Genomic DNA, 16635 nt, shown 5'->3' on the forward strand with positions numbered 1-16635 from the left:
TGGCAGGCCCAAAGGGACACATGAAAGGCAAGGAGAAGGCAAAGGGAGCCAAGGAAGAGAAGAGGAAGAAAGTTCAGAACCAAGGACAGAGTCAGGGTTCCGATGTCCCAGAGAAAAAGAAGCCCAAGATAGATGAACTCAAGGTGAAGGCCCCTTGTAACCAGAGAGAGGAAGGCAGGGCAGAGTGGTAAAAGGGCAGTGTGGGAGGGACCCAGGACAAGATACCTGACACCTGATCAAGCAACCACTCCCTTCCCTGAACCATGGGGGGTCCTTTTGCCCAGGGGCTGCCGCAAAAAGGTGGGGATCTATATGGGGAGGGAAGGCAGTTTCCCCTTCATGATGTGCTTTGGGGCTCCAGGTGTACCCCAAGGAGCTGGAACCAGAGTTTGACAACTTTGAGGACTGGCTGCACACTTTCAACCTGCTTCGAGGCAAGATTGGCGATGATGAGGACAGCTCCACAGAGGAGGAGCGCATAGTGGGCAGGTTCAAGGTCAGAGAATGAGGGCTCCAGGTTCTTTTCCCCAAAGTGGAGCCTTACCCAAAATACTTGTCCAGCCTAGCCACTGTCACACATACACACCTCAGCCCCCAGCCCTCAGATGTTTACCCCAAGCTTCATCTCTAATGCATTTCCCTCTGTCCTCTCCCCCAGGGCTCTCTCTGTGTATACAAGGTGCCTCTCCCAGAGGACATATCCCGGGAAGCTGGTTATGACCCCACCTATGGCATGTTCCAGGGCATTCCAAGCAATGACCCCATCAATGTCCTCGTCCGGGTTTATGTGGTTCGGGTAAGTCTTTTCCTGGCCTCTTATCTGGTCCTTCTTTATCAGAGCAATAACAGAAAGTTATATAGTAATATACTGCATATTACTATATAGTAATATAGTAATATACTGCATATTACTATATAGTAATATAGTAACCTTAGAATACATCTGATACAGCCCCTTCACCTTATAAATGAGGAAACAGAGATCCAGAGAGGTCAAGATAATATGGCTAGTCTGTGAGAGTTAGAACTAGAGCCCAGGTCTCCTGACTCCCAGTCCTGAGCTCTGGACACTTTGGGCCTGATGGGCATAACCAAGTGGCCACCTGAATCTTTATTGATCCTTCTGAAATTAGAGATGAGACCATTAATCAGGATCAGCCAATTACCTCTGGGGTAGCTGGGGGCAGGGGTCCTTCCCAGTATGGTCTGCCAAACTCTTAAAAAAATAGAAAGGAAAGTAGAATTCTGGGTCTCACTTTTCCATGGAGATGCTTCTCAAGGTCTGCTTTGGGGAGAAGGCTGAGAACCTATTTCATGGCACCTTCTCTCCTCCCTGACTTGGGAAGTCCCTTACTGTTCCTAGAGAGCAGGGAGCAAAAGAAGATACATAAGGAAGAGGCAATGGTTTAGGGAACTCAAACCTGGAACAAGGGAGATAGAATAGTGTGGTTACATGGAGTTATCTTGTCCTGGACCCCAGCTAGGGTCCAGATTAATCACCACCCTTCCCCATAGGCCACAGACCTGCACCCTGCTGACATCAACGGCAAAGCTGACCCCTATATTGCCATCCGCCTGGGCAAGACAGACATCCGGGATAAAGAAAACTATATCTCCAAGCAGCTTAATCCTGTCTTTGGAAAGTAAGGCCTCTAGTACTCACTTTCCCCCATCTGCCATCCCCTCTACCCAATGACCTCCTCAGCCATGACTTCCCCCAGCCTAGTGATTTTTCCTAGCATAGTAATACCCTCAGGCATGACTATTCCCAACCCAGTGACCTTCCACAGACCAGTGACCTCCCCCAGCTCATGGTCCTTGCATCTTCCCCTCATTCCATTCACCCTGACTCCACCTGCAGGTCCTTTGACATTGAAGCCTCTTTCCCCATGGATTCCATGTTGACTGTGGCTGTGTATGATTGGGATCTGGTTGGCACTGATGACCTCATTGGAGAGACCAAGATCGACTTGGAGAATCGATACTACAGCAAGCACCGGGCCACTTGCGGCATTGCCCAGACATATTCCATGTATGCCCTGGGGTGTGGTTTGGGGAGAAGATAATTTAGCTGGAGAAGAGAGGAGACACTGGACTGAAACTGGTGGGAGGTCAGAGAAGGATCAGGCTTGGGGCAGGGAGCAAAATGCGCTGGCAGCAGCTTTATTTTAAAACCAAAATGATGATGGTGGTGATTTGGGCTTTAAATTTCTTGCTCTGGGTCCAGCCTTGGTCCAAACACACTCCCTGGGTACCTTTAAGGTCTACAGCAGGGGTCCTTAACCTTTTTGTATGTGTTATAGTGGCAGTCTGGTGAAACCTAGATGCCCCATCTCAGAATAATGTTTTTAAATGTAAAAAATATATAAGATTACAAATGAAAGCAACTCTACTGACATACAGTTATCAAAATATTTTCAAAATCAAGTTCATGGAGGCAGCTAGGTGGAGCAGTAGATAGAGTACCAGCTCTGGAGTCAGGAGGACTTGAGTTCAAATTCAGCTTCAGACATTTACTAGCTGTGTGACCCTAGGCAAGTCACTTAACCCCAACTGCCTCAAAAAAAAAAAAAAAAAAAGCTGTTCATGGATCTTAAGTTAAGAACACCTTGTCTATGGGCTCCTGGTTAAACTACTCCATCTTAGACACCTAGTCCCATAAGGAAATGACTATTTGCAGGTCTGCAGGCTGCATGAATGGGAGGGAACAGAAGATCCATTTGGAAGAAGTTGGAAGAGGAATCTTTAAGGGGATGGAAAAATTGGACTACAGCAGAATGGAGTGGGGCAGAGGAATAATAGAGGGGGTGGGAAACTGGCATCAAGAGGCAGTGAAAACAGATGGAGAAGAAGGTCTAGAAAGAATAATGAAAACTGAGCACATAAGGACAGGGCTCAATGAAGGGTCAACCTCCACCCAACATAGTGTCCTTGAGTGTTCTTTCCCCCACGCAACTGGGAGGCAGAGTTGAAGAATACTTCCTCAGCAAGGGATAAGAGGTAATATAACTGCAACCACTGTAGGAAATAGGACTCCACGCACCTAGTCCTGCTCTTGGTTCCAACCTCCCAGAGTCCTCATGCTTCCCTCAACCCTGGGCACAGTCCTATAGCATCCCTCTGTCCTGCTCCTTATCTCATGGAACCCCTGTGTATTGTCACTTGCAGACATGGCTACAATATTTGGCGAGATCCCATGAAGCCAACACAGATCCTATCCCAGCTCTGCAAGGAAGGAAAAGTAGATGGGCCTCACTTTGGACCTCCTGGGCGTGTCAAGGTGGCCAACCGTGTCTTTACTGGCCCTTCTGAAATTGAGGATGAAAATGGTAATTGGGGTCAGCCTGGTCATGGGCCCTTCCCAACATTGCCTGCCAGCCTCTCCTGAAAAGGATGGAAAAGGGGAAAAAAAGGAAAGGAAGATAGAAATCTGGGGTCTGTGCTTCCATGGGGAAATTCCATTAGACCTGCCTTGGAGAGAAGTCTGAGACTCCCTTCTAAGCCCAGTTCATGCCACTTTCTCATTTCCCTGACTTAGATGTGCTTCAGTATCCCCAAACTTCAAACATCCATGTTTTCAGTGGTAATATTTTAGCACTCTCTTCACCAAAGCTAATAACAATCCTCCATTCATTCATTCATTCATTCATTCATTTGTCCCAATGAGCCTCTGTGCCTACTATGTGCTGGACACTATCCTAAGTGCTGGGGATACAAAAACAAAATTCTCTGCCCTCAAGGGGCTTACATTCCACTGGGGACATTGGGAAGAGGAGAAGAGTAAGAACCAAAATAAATAAATACATGGAATGAGGGAAACATGGCCAGGAGGAACAGGAAAGGCCTCTTGATCTTTAACCCTGAGGGGAGATAGGGTCTCTGAGACATGGAGGTAGGAAAGGAGAGCATTTCAGTAAGAAGGAATGGCTTTCTCAAAGGCACGAAGGCTGGAGATGGAATGTCACATAAGGTTATAGCAATTAGGCCCATTTGCCTAAAAGTCAGAGTATGTGAGGGGGAGTAATGTATATTCTGGTAGTTGAGTTGGAGCATGATTTTGAAGAACTTTAAATTCCAGACGGAAGAGTTTGGATTTTATTCTAGTTGAAAGATGGTCATTTTTGGGTGCCATGGCCAAAAGAATTCATCACTCGGTGGCCAGCTTTCTCAATAAGCATTTATTAAATACTTACTATGTGCCACGTACCGGGCTACACTCTAGGGACACAAAGAAAGGCACAGGATTGGTCCTTGCCTTCAAGAGACTCATATTCAAATAAAGAAAACTGCAAATGCCTATGCACATTCAAGATAGATATGGCATAGATGGAGGGTAATTTCAGAGGGAAGGTAATAGAAACTGGGCCTCCTGAAGAAAGTGGAAGTTTTCAAGGAAGCCAGGAATCAGAAGTGAGAAGGGAGAAACAACTGAGGGTTAGAAACAAATTTAGGGCCAGAATTAGGGTTAGAAACAAATTTTAAAACTAATTTAGGGTTAGAAATTAATTTAGAATTAGAAATTATTTTAGGGCTAATGGCAGGGTTAAAAATTAATTTAAAAACTAATTTAGGGTTAGAAACAAATTAAGGGTTTAGGTTCAGGCATGGCAGACAGCCAGTGCTGAAGTACAGAGTCCAAAGAGGAGCACTATGTGTGAGGAATAACAAGGATGTTACTTTCTGGTGATGAAACTCTTGGAATTTATCTAGACCAGGCACGCCATGATGAGACATCAACGGAAAACTTTAATGGAGGGATTTTGGAATAATCCCTTGACAAATTCCAGCCTGGAGCATTAGTAAATCTTTCTAAGGCATTATCTGTAAGAGCACCCCATAACTTCTAAGTGGCTTAGTTCTCCACCCACTTCCTTGTCCTCCCCAGAGTCAGGGGACCTCCCAAGTTGGTCTACATCAAAAGGGTGACCATGATGGAGTTAGACCAGGCCTGCACAACCTGCAACCTGGGGTCACTTACAGCCTGCAGATTGCTTGTGGCACACCAAAGAATGTCCTCTACATGCAAAGGTTGTTTTCCTCTACATTTTTTGCTGACCTCAAGTGACTAGAGGATTGTAAGTGGCAGGCAGGCCTGACTTAGACAGTCATAGCTAGAAACACCATCTCATTATGACCATCCTGGCCTAGAAGATGCCATGTAAATGCTAGCTGCTAATAGTAGCAGCAGGAGTAGTTTGGCTACAGTAGCCCCTATGGCAACAGACACACTCTGTCCCCTTTCTCCACACAAACATACTCTTGGGCATTTCTACTCTTCTTAATGGAAGGTGTCTTGTCAGGTCACTCTGTCACCCACAGGAAGAAGGAACAGGGAAGATGTCACTGCCACAAGTGTAGGAATTGCTAATCCCAGATCTGCCGTCCTAACAGGGATATATAACCACATTGAGAGTAGGAAAGATGGGGCAACAGACATGAGATGGGCAGTCGGATCAGGAGAGTCTCAGCTGCTTTCTGAACCTGAGCCAAATGATGCTTCTTGACATACTAGAAAGTCTCCAGGGGCAGGAAGCTCCCTGATGCGTATGCCATGATGGCAACCCTAGTGATTGGGAGGATGGTGGCATTCTCAACAGAAATATAGAAATTCAGAAGAGGGGTAGATTTGTAGGGGGAGGAAAATAATTTATTCTGTTTTGGACATCTAATTCAAGATGTCTTATAGGTCATTGAAGATAAGGTTCTGAAGCTCAGGATAGAGCCTAGGGCTGGATATATGGATCTGGGAGTCATCTGCATAGAAATAATTAAGTCCATGGGAATTGATAAGGTCACCAAGAGAGGGTCTAGAGAAAGAAGAAAAGAAGGTCTAGGACACAACTTCAGGGAGTTCTCACAGTTAGTGGATGTGATATGGATGATGAAGGGAGACTGAATGGTCAGCCAGACAGACTCCCCCAAAAAGTATTTTGTATCCATTATGTGTGGATGCAAATATATACGTTTATGTATAGACATATCGTAAGGACCTTGAAAGCAGGGACTGTTTCACTTTTGTCCTTGTATCCCCAGCACCCAGCACAGTGCCTGGCACATAGTAGGCTTGTCAACTGATGTGGATTCACTGAAACACTAAGAACACTCTTTTCTCAATCCCACACCCCAGGCCCTCCCACTTAAGATAAATAGACTTCCTGGCCTCCATCCCTAAAGATCCCTTCCTTCCTATGTCATATTAATAGTAGCTAATCAGCTCAGTACCCGCTCTGTCTCCACAGTAGAGGAAATTCTAGGAGAACCCTGCATGTCTATGAGTCCTGTTCTCTCAGATCTGCTTTATATATCATCTTTCTGCTCTCTAACATCCTCCAGCTTCATGGCCCCCAGGCCTTGGCATCATGACCTCTGTTGAGCATTGGTGCCTAGAGGCAGCAGGGAAACAGGATATGGAATCAGATGCTAGGCTCAAATGCTGGTTTTGCCCCTTACTACCTGTGTGACTTTAAAAAAGTCACTTAGCCCCTCTAGGTCTGTCTCCTTATCTGTAAAATGAGAGGTTTGGACAAGATGAGTCTCAGGGTCCCTTCCAGCCCTAAAGTTATGACCTGTCTCCTTACAGGTCAGAGGAAGACCACTGATGAGCACGTGGCATTGGCCGCCTTACGGCACTGGGAGGACATCCCCCGGGTAGGCTGTCCTCTGGTACCTGAACACGTGGAGACCCGACCTCTACTCAACCCTGACAAGCCAGGCATTGAGCAGGTGAGGAGAGTGAGGTCAGGCGGAAGGGGATGAAACTTAAACGATAAGAGCAGAATCTCTGGAAACTTGGATAGGGAAAGGAGCATAGAGAAGATGAGGGGGCCCCTGTAGAAAAGGGTTAGAGATGGAAGTGGGAGGGGATGGATAGGAATAGGGGATATATTTCCTTCATCCCATCCATCAATCAATCCTCCTTTGTCCCTGGGTGGTGGAGCCCTAAGCTTTCTTAAGCTCCTATAGAACTGTAACTAGCGCAGGGTATCTGGGGCTTTGTCTGACAGATATAGAAACTCCCACCCCCCTACCTTTTGGCTACCCTACATCAAGAAGTTTGACTTCACTCCATCACCCTCCCCAAGTATGCCACTCTCAGTCCCTGAACCTGCTGCCACCATCAGACACAACTTTGCACAGCTGTTGCCTTTCCTTCCCACAACTATTTATGTCTGGTGTTAAATAAGTCTAGTAACAGTTCTACAGTGCAGAGAGAAGGGTTGGGAAAAAGAAATGAGGGGCAGGAAACTTGGTGCTATGGGTGTAGGAGTAGGGGCAGGTTCTGAGAGAAGTTTAAGGTCTATCAAAGCAACAGAAAAAGGCAGAGGCCACAACATCTGTTTCTTCTTCAGGGCCGCCTGGAGCTGTGGGTGGATATGTTCCCCATGGATATGCCTGCTCCTGGGACACCTTTAGACATCTCACCCCGAAAGCCCAAGAAGTGAGCTTCCTAGGACCCTCTGACTCTTCTTTCTTTCTTCCAGACTCAGCAATGCTGATCTTTCCTACTTCAAGGTTCTCATACATCCATCAGAAAGTCCTAGCCTGATGTCAGTCAGCCAGTATCTACTGAGCTGCCAGGCCACAGTGCTGTGTGGGGTCCTCAAAGGGAAATACACATTCATCAGTCAACAAATATCTACTTAGCACCAACTACTCTACAAAGCCCTAGGCAAATCATATAGAAAACATAGTCTTAGTCCTGGAGAAACTTAGAATTGCAATAACAGATGTTGGCTGGACATCATTTTATATGCACAGAAACATGTAAGACACATAAGACAGAAACTTGACCACATTTACCTCTAACTTCACAAAACACAAATGTGGGTCTGGTGCTGCAGAGAGTTAAAAAAAGGAAGGGAATTTCCTTGACCAGTGGAAGCCAGGTCAGGCTAATTTAGATTGATTTTCTGGAAAGGATGAGTCTTTAGCAATGCTCGGAAGGAAAGAATGGAGACCACCAGAACATAAAGAAAGGTATTTTAGATGGGAGGAAATAACATTTGCAGTCTTGGAGACATGAAAGGGCTAAATATATACAGGGGATGTTTATCTGGTTGAAATGTAAAGAATGATTTATCAGGCCTGGAGCAGCCCCCCAGATCCTGAAAGAAATCCTGAAAAGTGAGTAATAACTCAAAGACCATCCTAGATAAAAAGGAATTCATTTACATAAGAAACTGAGCCTCAGAGAGGTATGATATATAATTTCCAAAGCTCAGGAAAAGGGTTGGGGTGGAAAGACTGTGAACTAACAGGAATTAGTATGAACTAACTCCTTAAGAAAGAAAAGAGAATGACGTAGGGGCTGATAACTGCCACCAGGATCTGATTAGGGTGACATTGAGTAGGAGAGAAAACCTCAAAGGAAAAGAAAGTTATCCATTGATGGTAGAAGAGGAGGAGTTTGGCTATGGTAACAAGAAGCAAGGAATAGGACTGTTCACCTCCTGGGTCACTACGTTGGAGGGAAATCAGAAAAGGAGCCAGTACTGGAGACATTACCCAAGGATCCAGGGTCTTCTGCAGCAAAGGGGTAGGGGGTTTTGTCAGGGGTAGACTCAGGTTTTGTGAGTTAGAAGATGCAAGGAGTATGAAGAGATCAAGAATTGTCTTTATTTCCCTTTATATCTTCCCAGAGCACTCATCGCATACTGACTGACCTATTGAACATGGGGTTGCTGCTGGATATTAAGTCCTACTGCTCTATCCAGTCCCCCTCTGCCCTGTCAGTTTTCCTTTCCATAGGTTTCCCCCTCAATTTTAATATAACCTTCTCACCTCTATTCTCCCAGTTCCTCATCTCAGAATATCAGATTTTTATTCTCATACTTACTTCTTTATCCAGAAAAAGCACCATATGGGAAACAGGAAAGTTCTAATCTGGACTTCATCACTTACTAACACTATGACCTTGGGCAAGAAGTTAATTTCCCAGGGGCAGCTAGGTGGCACAGTGGAAAGAGCACCAACCCTGGAGTCAGGAGGACCTGAGTTCAAATCCAGCCTCAGACATATGATACTCACTAGCTGTGTGACCTTGGGCAAGTCACTTAACCCCAATTGCTCCACCAAAAACAATAAAAAAGAAGTTAACTTCCTAGAGCCTCAGTTTACCTGTCTTACAATGGGAATAATAATCTCTGTCATTACAAAGTTGCTGTAAAGATTTGTAAGATAATGGACATGTAAGGGATTATTATTATTACCTCATTTTCAGTTTCTTCAATAGAGTTCAGATAGAAACGTCTCTAAGTCTCTATCCTGCTATTATTCTTTCATATTTAAGTCTATGACTCCTGTACAGGTAAATAAAATAACTGTTTTTGTAGTTGGATAAAAGTATTAGGATGTAAACTCATCCTTTGTAGGTTCCTTGAAAGCAGCCTTGGTACCACTCCAGAGCAGACAGAACAGCAGGGATCATATAGACATACTTCACCTTCTTCCAAAATGATTTTGATCTCCTTTGTTAGGTCTCTATATTTTGGAAGCTTTCATGTAGCTTGGAAATTATGAGTATTTCTTATTTCAATATCTATTTAAAACTTTGTTCTTAAGTTTTTCTGTATGTTACAACCAGACACAGCAATTCAATAGTCTGTGGTAATGGTCCAAGTGCAGTAGTCTAGTTATTCAGGATGTTTTGAGGTCTATCTATACATGAAGCACGAGGACTTGCTGTCTTTCAGTCCTTGAAAGGTAGTGAGCTTCTGGTGTATGTCTCTAGCCCTTGGATCATGTCTTGCTAAATAATTAGTAGGCACTAAGTTTCTATAGACTGCAGGAATGATGTGCAATTTGTACCATTTCCTTGCATAATCTACATTAATCACTAAACCCATATTCCTTAAGGATGGCCCTTTTATAATTTCTATTGGCAGTGATCTGATCCTGAATTATCATTAAAAATCCCTCCATTTCCACAATGAAGTCTACATGAATCAGCCATTTGTTCAATGTTCTTTTTTTTTTTTTTTTTTTTTTGCTTTTTGGTGAGGCAATCGGGGTTAAGTGACTTGCCCAGGGTCACACAGCTAATAAGTGTCAAGTGTCTGAGGCCAGATTTGTACTCAGGTCCTCCTGACTCCAAAGCCAGACCTCTATCTACTGCACCACCTAGTTGCCCCTCAATGTTCTTTGATAATATATTGTTGGCTAAATTTATGTGAATGTTGCCCTTTGAGAGCCTTGTGATTCCATTATTAGATCTTAACTACTTCACAGGCCTCATGTGGAGATAAACCGCTTTCATATATGTGTATATGTATATATGTATATATGTGTGTATATATCTATATGTATATAGGTGTATGTATAGATATATATCAAATATATATTATATAAATATATTTAATATATATGTATAGACCTATAATGTATAAATCTATATTTTATAATACATTTTTATATATTTACTATATGTGTATAGATCTATAATCTATACATATATATTTTATATATTTAATAAATTTAATAAATCCAAAGACCTACATTTTATCAATCCAATGACCTGTACTTGTTATCAAGTTTTTACTCTTGCTTGAAGTGATATTTGCTTATTTCAAAAGTACTTCTGCAGGTTTGTGAACTGTTTATCATGTGTGTATCTAGTAATAGGAGGATGAGGAGAAATTATTGAGAGATGCAGCTTGTCATAGTGTGACAGCTGACCTTACAGCCAGGAAGACCTGAAATCAAGTAATACCTATAACATACACACACAAGCTGGGTGACTCTGAGCAAATTACCTAAACTTGAAGTTCCCTGAGCAACTCTCTAAGACTGTATTTTATACAGAAGGTACCAATCTGCATTGGCAGAGGGAGTTTATTCCTCTAGGAGTTCCCTATAATAATGAAATTAGCCTCTATTATTACTGCTGCTGCTGCTTCTATTTGTTATTATTAATTACTATTATTACTCAGGTATGAGCTGCGAGTCATTGTATGGAACACAGATGAAGTGGTGCTAGAGGATGATGACTTTTTTACAGGGGAAAAATCCAGTGACATCTTCGTGCGGGGGTGAGCAGAGGCACAGTGAGCTTGGAAGATTAGGGCTGGCTTTGGAGGAGAAAGCCTTTTGTGTAGTTAGCTGGGGTAGGGAAGGGAGGACAGAAGAGTCGGGACACCCTTATTAGGGGAGGGGAAAATAGAAGGCACATAATATGCGCTTTGGCTCCAGAGGGACCTTAGGAACCACTGGGCCGATCTCCAAAGGCTAAGGGAGCATGCCAGGGAAATAGGGGCCAAGGAAACTGAAAAGTTGGGGCAGAGGCGAGGCCAGGATGTGTGCATGGGCAGCAGGCTCTAAGAGCTTCCATAACGACCTCCCCACAGGTGGCTGAAGGGGCAGCAAGAAGACAAACAAGATACTGATGTTCACTATCATTCCCTGACTGGTGAGGGGAACTTTAACTGGCGCTACCTGTTCCCCTTTGACTACCTGGCAGCAGAGGAGAAGATCGTCATCTCCAAGAAGGAGTCCATGTTCTCTTGGGATGAGACAGAGTACAAGATCCCTGCTCGGCTCACCTTGCAAATCTGGGATGCGGACCACTTCTCTGCTGATGACTTCTTGGGTGCGGCCACAGAGGAGCAAGAGAGAGAGGGCCATCCCACTGGGGGATGAAAGAAAAGGCAGGGGGTAGGGGATAGAGGAAAAGAGGTGGATTCTAGAGAGAGAAGAAGGAGATTGAGGTTCTGTGAGAAACACAAGAGGGATCTGGGGACCCAGAGCAGAGGAACTGGGATGAAAAAGGGCTCAAATTCTCTGGACAGTTTCCACCCTAGCAAAGTGGAATGGGGTACCTGGCAGGAAGATACACTGAAAACCTCAATGTTCTCCTTGCAACAGGTGCCATTGAGCTGGACTTGAACCGGTTCCCCCGAGGCGCCAAGACATCCAAGCAGTGCTCCATGGAGATGGCCACTGGAGAGGTGGAGGTACCCTTGGTCTCCATCTTCAAACAGAAGCGTGTCAAAGGCTGGTGGCCCTTGTTGGCCCGGAATGAGAATGATGAGTTTGAGCTTACGGTGAGCACTGCATCTTTAGACACAATAAGGATAGAAGTGGAAGACAGACAGGGAAAGCAACTGATCAATCAACATTTATTAAGCACCTATTATGTGCCAGGCACTGTGCTAAGTGTTGGGGATACAAAAAGAGTCAAAAGACAGTCCCTGCCTTCAAGGAGTTTACAATCTAGCGGGGGAAGACAAAATGCAAACATATATAAAGCAAGTTGTGTATAGGATAAATAGTAAATAATTAACAGAGGGAAGGCACTGGAATTAAGGGGGATTAAGGAAGGCTTCTTGTGGAAATCGGGGTTTTAGTTGGGATTTAAAGAAGCCAGGGAGCTCATCAGTCAGAGCAGAGGAGGGATTCCAGGCACAGGAGACATCCAGAGAAAATGCCCAGAGCTGAGATGGATGGAGTTATCTTGTTCATGGAAAAGCCAGGAGGCCACTAGAGGGGAGAACAATAGAACTGGGGGGTTGGGTGGGTCCTAACAAATTAGGACTTTATGGTGCTGACAGCTGGGTACATGTAACAGGCAAGGATCATGGCACGCTCCCTCTTCCGAGGTGGGGACCAGGAAGGCTCAGGAAATAGTGGAGAGCATGACTACAATCCTGGCCCTCTTGGATGAACTAGGCGGTGTCTGTGAAATTGTGCATCTCTCTAGGGAAAAGTGGAGGCAGAGTTGCATCTATTAACTGCTGAGGAGGCCGAGAAGAACCCTGTGGGCTTAGCCCGAAATGAACCAGACCCTTTGGAGAAACCTAAGTAAGTTCACATCTCCTTGCCCTCCTTGCTCTTCTCTTCCCCTTCAACCCTTCCCAGCCCTTCATCCCAATCTCCCATCTACAGTAAAGAATTCCTCAGTATACTACCTTCTTCTCCCAGAACACTGCTTTCTGGCTCACTTCTAGATGCTTCAATTCTGTTAATATTCTGAGACTTCAAAATGCCCCAGGCCTGAGAGGTTCTAGGATAAGTGTAGGGGTTGGGGATGGGGTGGAGCAGTCCAGGACGATGGAAAAAGCTCTGGATCTGGAGTTGGGGGACCTAGGTTTGAATCCCAGCTCTTGAATCCCTATTAACTGTGTGACCTTGGCCAAGTCACTTAATGCCTCTTGGCCTCAGTTTCCTTATCTGTAAAATAAGGATGAAATACTAAAATCCCTACCAGCTCTAATATATGATTGTAAGGCAAGAGGCACAGACACAGTCACTGGAGGTTTTCGGCTTCAGCCTCTAGCAGGTTCACTCTTGCTCTGGGCAGCCATAAGGACAGGAAGACAGCTTGGGAGAGATTAAATATGAATTTCTTATTTTTCTCAAGTGGGTTGCTGATAATGGGAGCACCACTCCTATAGCTTCCCCTAATTAATTACTCTTCTTGCCAGGGTGGGGGAGAATAGGGGTACCAACTCCTAGCATCCCCTAAATCTTGATGGGGGCCAGTCGAGATAAGCACACACATTCACAAACCCCGACAAGCCTTGATGGGGGCCGATCAAGGCACACACAGCATTGCAGGTAGTCCCCTTCCCCCTAAGCCTCAATGGGGACTGGTTAATACGACCACTGCACTACCCTGTCACATTCCCAAAATCCCCACTCACTGACCAGTGCTCTATAGAGAAGCACACAAAGAAGGCATCTAGCCAGCAATAGCCTAACAAGTTTACATTACCTTTAGCATTATTATGCTGACTTAGGACTGAGCAAGCACAGTAAGCTGTTTACAAAACAACTCAAATGCTTACATTGTCTCATCCCTATATCTCACTGCCCAGTCACAGTAGAAACTGTTTATAATGTGAAAACCTTGTTTTGGCCATGGATCCTGGGAATTAATATCTGGGATCCTGGGAATTATCTAAAAAAGAATAACAAAATCTACCTTACTTGCAACGACTTCATCATCCTAAGACCAAATAGTCTTAGGGCCAAGTTCCTAAAAGAGAGTGACCAGACCAGAAACAAACACTAGGATCAAGAAGGTTCTAGCAGCAAGTTCTTTCCTAGTCCTCATCCCCCTATTTATTCCTCTCCTATGTCTAGGACAGATTCTCCACAAAACTCCCATCCTCCCTTCTCCTCTTTCAGTTCAGGTGCACTCTTCAGGTGTTCAGTGCTCCTCATCTTCTCTTTCCCTCTCCCACCTCTCTAAACCTGATCTCGGGAAAGAAGCTAAAAAAACTCATATTCAGATAAAAATGACTGATAAAGTTACAATCTGTTGCTTTTTCCAGGGACATATAAATTTTATGAGATATAAAGACCATTTGGTTTAAGGCAAAATGATACTCTGCAGAATTTTGGCCATCACTCACCATGACCAGAGTCAGGGGATGCCTCTGGGGTCTGCCTTTCCTATATCTTTGATCTCTCGCGCTCTCTCTCTCTCTCCATGCCCTCCTACTTCTGCCTCCCCTTTCCCTGCATTCTTTTCTCTCCAATACTGCCCTTCATCTTCTGTTTCCTTTCGTCACCCCCAGCCGGCCCGACACGAGCTTCATCTGGTTTTTAAATCCTCTCAAGTCTGCTCGTTACTTCCTGTGGCACACATATCGTTGGTTTCTGCTGAAGATCCTGCTGCTGGTGCTTCTTCTTCTCCTCATTGGCCTCTTTCTCTACTCTGTGCCTGGCTACCTGGTCAAGAAGATCATTGGTGCCTAAGCGTGCTTTAGTCCTCAATGCTCTGGTACTTCTCCCCTTTGCTGCCTTCTCCAAGGACTCCACTGCTGAAAAGAGCAACCCTCCTTTCCTTTCCTTCCTCTCTTCCCTTCTCTTCCCTTCTTTTCCCTTCCCTTATCTTTCCTTTTCTTGTGGGAAAAGGGGGAATTCTCCAAAGGAATTGTAAACACAATCTTTATCAGCAGACTGGAACACAAAAAGGGAAAAGGGCTATGCCAGGGACAACTAGCAAGTCCCAAATAGAACCTAAGAACCCAGGCTCCCAGCCTAGAATTTACTCCATGATAGGTTCAGTGAAATTCAATCTAAACATCTGTTGTTTCTTCCATTAACTTCAAAAAATTTCAACTCAGATTTATTAAGTGCCTGTTATGTACAAAGCACTGGAATTACAAAAATAAAACTGTCCTGCCCTCAAGAAGCTTACATTCTACTGTGTACAACAAGCACACAGATATGTAAATACAAAGTAATTTCAAGAGTGAGAAAGCATCAACAACTAGGGAGACCAGGAGAGGCTTCATTCAGCTCATAGCACCAGAACTGTGCTTTGAAGGAAGCTAGGGGTTTTACAAGGCAGAGATGAAGAGGGAGTGCATTCCAGACCTGAGAGACCACCCATGCATGCATAGGCAGAGGTGGGAGATGGGAAATATAAAGTCTTGTGCAGCTTGCTAGGGGCTGGCAGTACAAAAGTGAAAAACCAAATGGTCCCTCCCTAGGAGATTGAGACACAGACACAAATAATCATACAAATTAGAATGTAATTCAGTGCCTTGGAGGAGTCGGGCATCAGAAGACTAAGGAGGGAGGGAGGGAATAATTTCTAAAAGTGTCAATTGATCTATGACTTTGAGCATGAAAAAGTTTGCAGCCAGTGATGTGGAAGAACATGCAGGGTAGCCTACAGGGGCAGGAGAGGGCAGGCCAGGATTGGGAAATGTCAGGTAGTACCATCTGGAGTAATAAAAACAATAACTTGAATTTATAGCAAGCTTTAGGATATGGGCAGCACTTTGCATACGTTATCTAACTTGGGCTTTGCAACAACCTTCTGAGATAAGTGCTATCATTACAAGTTGTTTAGAAAAAAAGACTTAGTACCTTTCAAAACCAGTCACACAACTAATAAATGTCTGAAGCAAACTCAAACCCATATCTTCCTGCCTTCAGGTCCAGTGTTTCAGATATTACCGCACACACTCTCTACAGATACAGTGCCCAATGGCCAAGTTACAAGAGCAGCTGGTTGGGTAGACATGCTTTGGTTACTCTGTTAAACATCCCAACTCAAATCTTTTTCCTCTCCCTAGCCGGCCAGATACTGCCTTTGTCTGGTTCCTCAACCCTCTGAAGTCCATCAAGTACCTCATTTGCACCCGGTACAAGTGGCTCATTATCAAGATTGTGCTGGCCCTGCTGGGGCTGCTCATGCTCGCCCTCTTTCTCTACAGTCTCCCTGGCTACATGGTCAAGAAGCTGCTGGGGGCCTGAATGCCCCATTCCCACTCCCCTGGGCCCAGATGCTTCTGTGTTTGGAATTTCTGTGATGTGAACTGTTTGTCTTCTCCCCTGGGGGCCCATGGGGCGGTCCACGGGCAAACTGAGCTCCGCGGGCTCTCCAGGAGGCCCCAGGTTTCAGAGGCCTCACCTCCCTCGTTTGGTCCCTAAATTTCTCATTCTGACTCCAGGGCTACCACTCCCCTCAGCCTAGATCCAAGTGGTGAGGCTGCCAGAGCAAGGGTTGGTCATCAACTAGGTGACCCCCCACCCCCACACACACTTTGCCAAGGTTTAGACTTGGTAACAGAAATCCCCAATTGGGTTACAATCTCCTAACCCTTCCCAGAGTCCAGTGCCCTAACCAGTAAAGCTTACATAACACCAACAGAAAATCATGGTGAACCCCAGGCTATAGAA

The 16635-nt window shown here is 44.9% G+C and overlaps 1 protein-coding gene across 5 annotated transcripts in view; it reads left to right on the plus strand.

Moving 5' to 3' along the window:
• OTOF (otoferlin) overlaps positions 1–16209 on the plus strand; it is a 179841-nt gene extending 163632 nt beyond the window's left edge. For 3 of the 5 annotated variants that reach the window (XM_027850472.1, XM_027850471.1, XM_027850474.1), the window contains 13 exons: positions 7–143; positions 362–496; positions 659–796; positions 1516–1643; positions 1862–2032; positions 3169–3329; positions 6581–6723; positions 7350–7438; positions 10929–11027; positions 11343–11584; positions 11860–12038; positions 12695–12795; positions 16029–16209. In XM_027850472.1, coding sequence (XP_027706273.1) covers positions 7–143; positions 362–496; positions 659–796; positions 1516–1643; positions 1862–2032; positions 3169–3329; positions 6581–6723; positions 7350–7438; positions 10929–11027; positions 11343–11584; positions 11860–12038; positions 12695–12795; positions 16029–16209 — 1904 coding nt within the window. Of the gene's footprint in view, positions 1–6; positions 144–361; positions 497–658; positions 797–1515; positions 1644–1861; positions 2033–3168; positions 3330–6580; positions 6724–7349; positions 7439–10928; positions 11028–11342; positions 11585–11859; positions 12039–12694; positions 12796–14516; positions 14698–16028 lie in introns of those variants that run through there. The other 2 variants (XM_027850470.1, XM_027850473.1) reach the window with 1 other exon arrangement.
• The last annotated feature ends 426 nt before the right edge of the window (positions 16210–16635 follow it).

The sequence above is a fragment of the Vombatus ursinus genome, unplaced genomic scaffold (genome assembly GCF_900497805.2).
Source record: "Vombatus ursinus unplaced genomic scaffold, bare-nosed wombat genome assembly UNPS02009062.1, whole genome shotgun sequence".
NCBI classification, from domain to species: Eukaryota; Metazoa; Chordata; class Mammalia; order Diprotodontia; family Vombatidae; genus Vombatus; species Vombatus ursinus.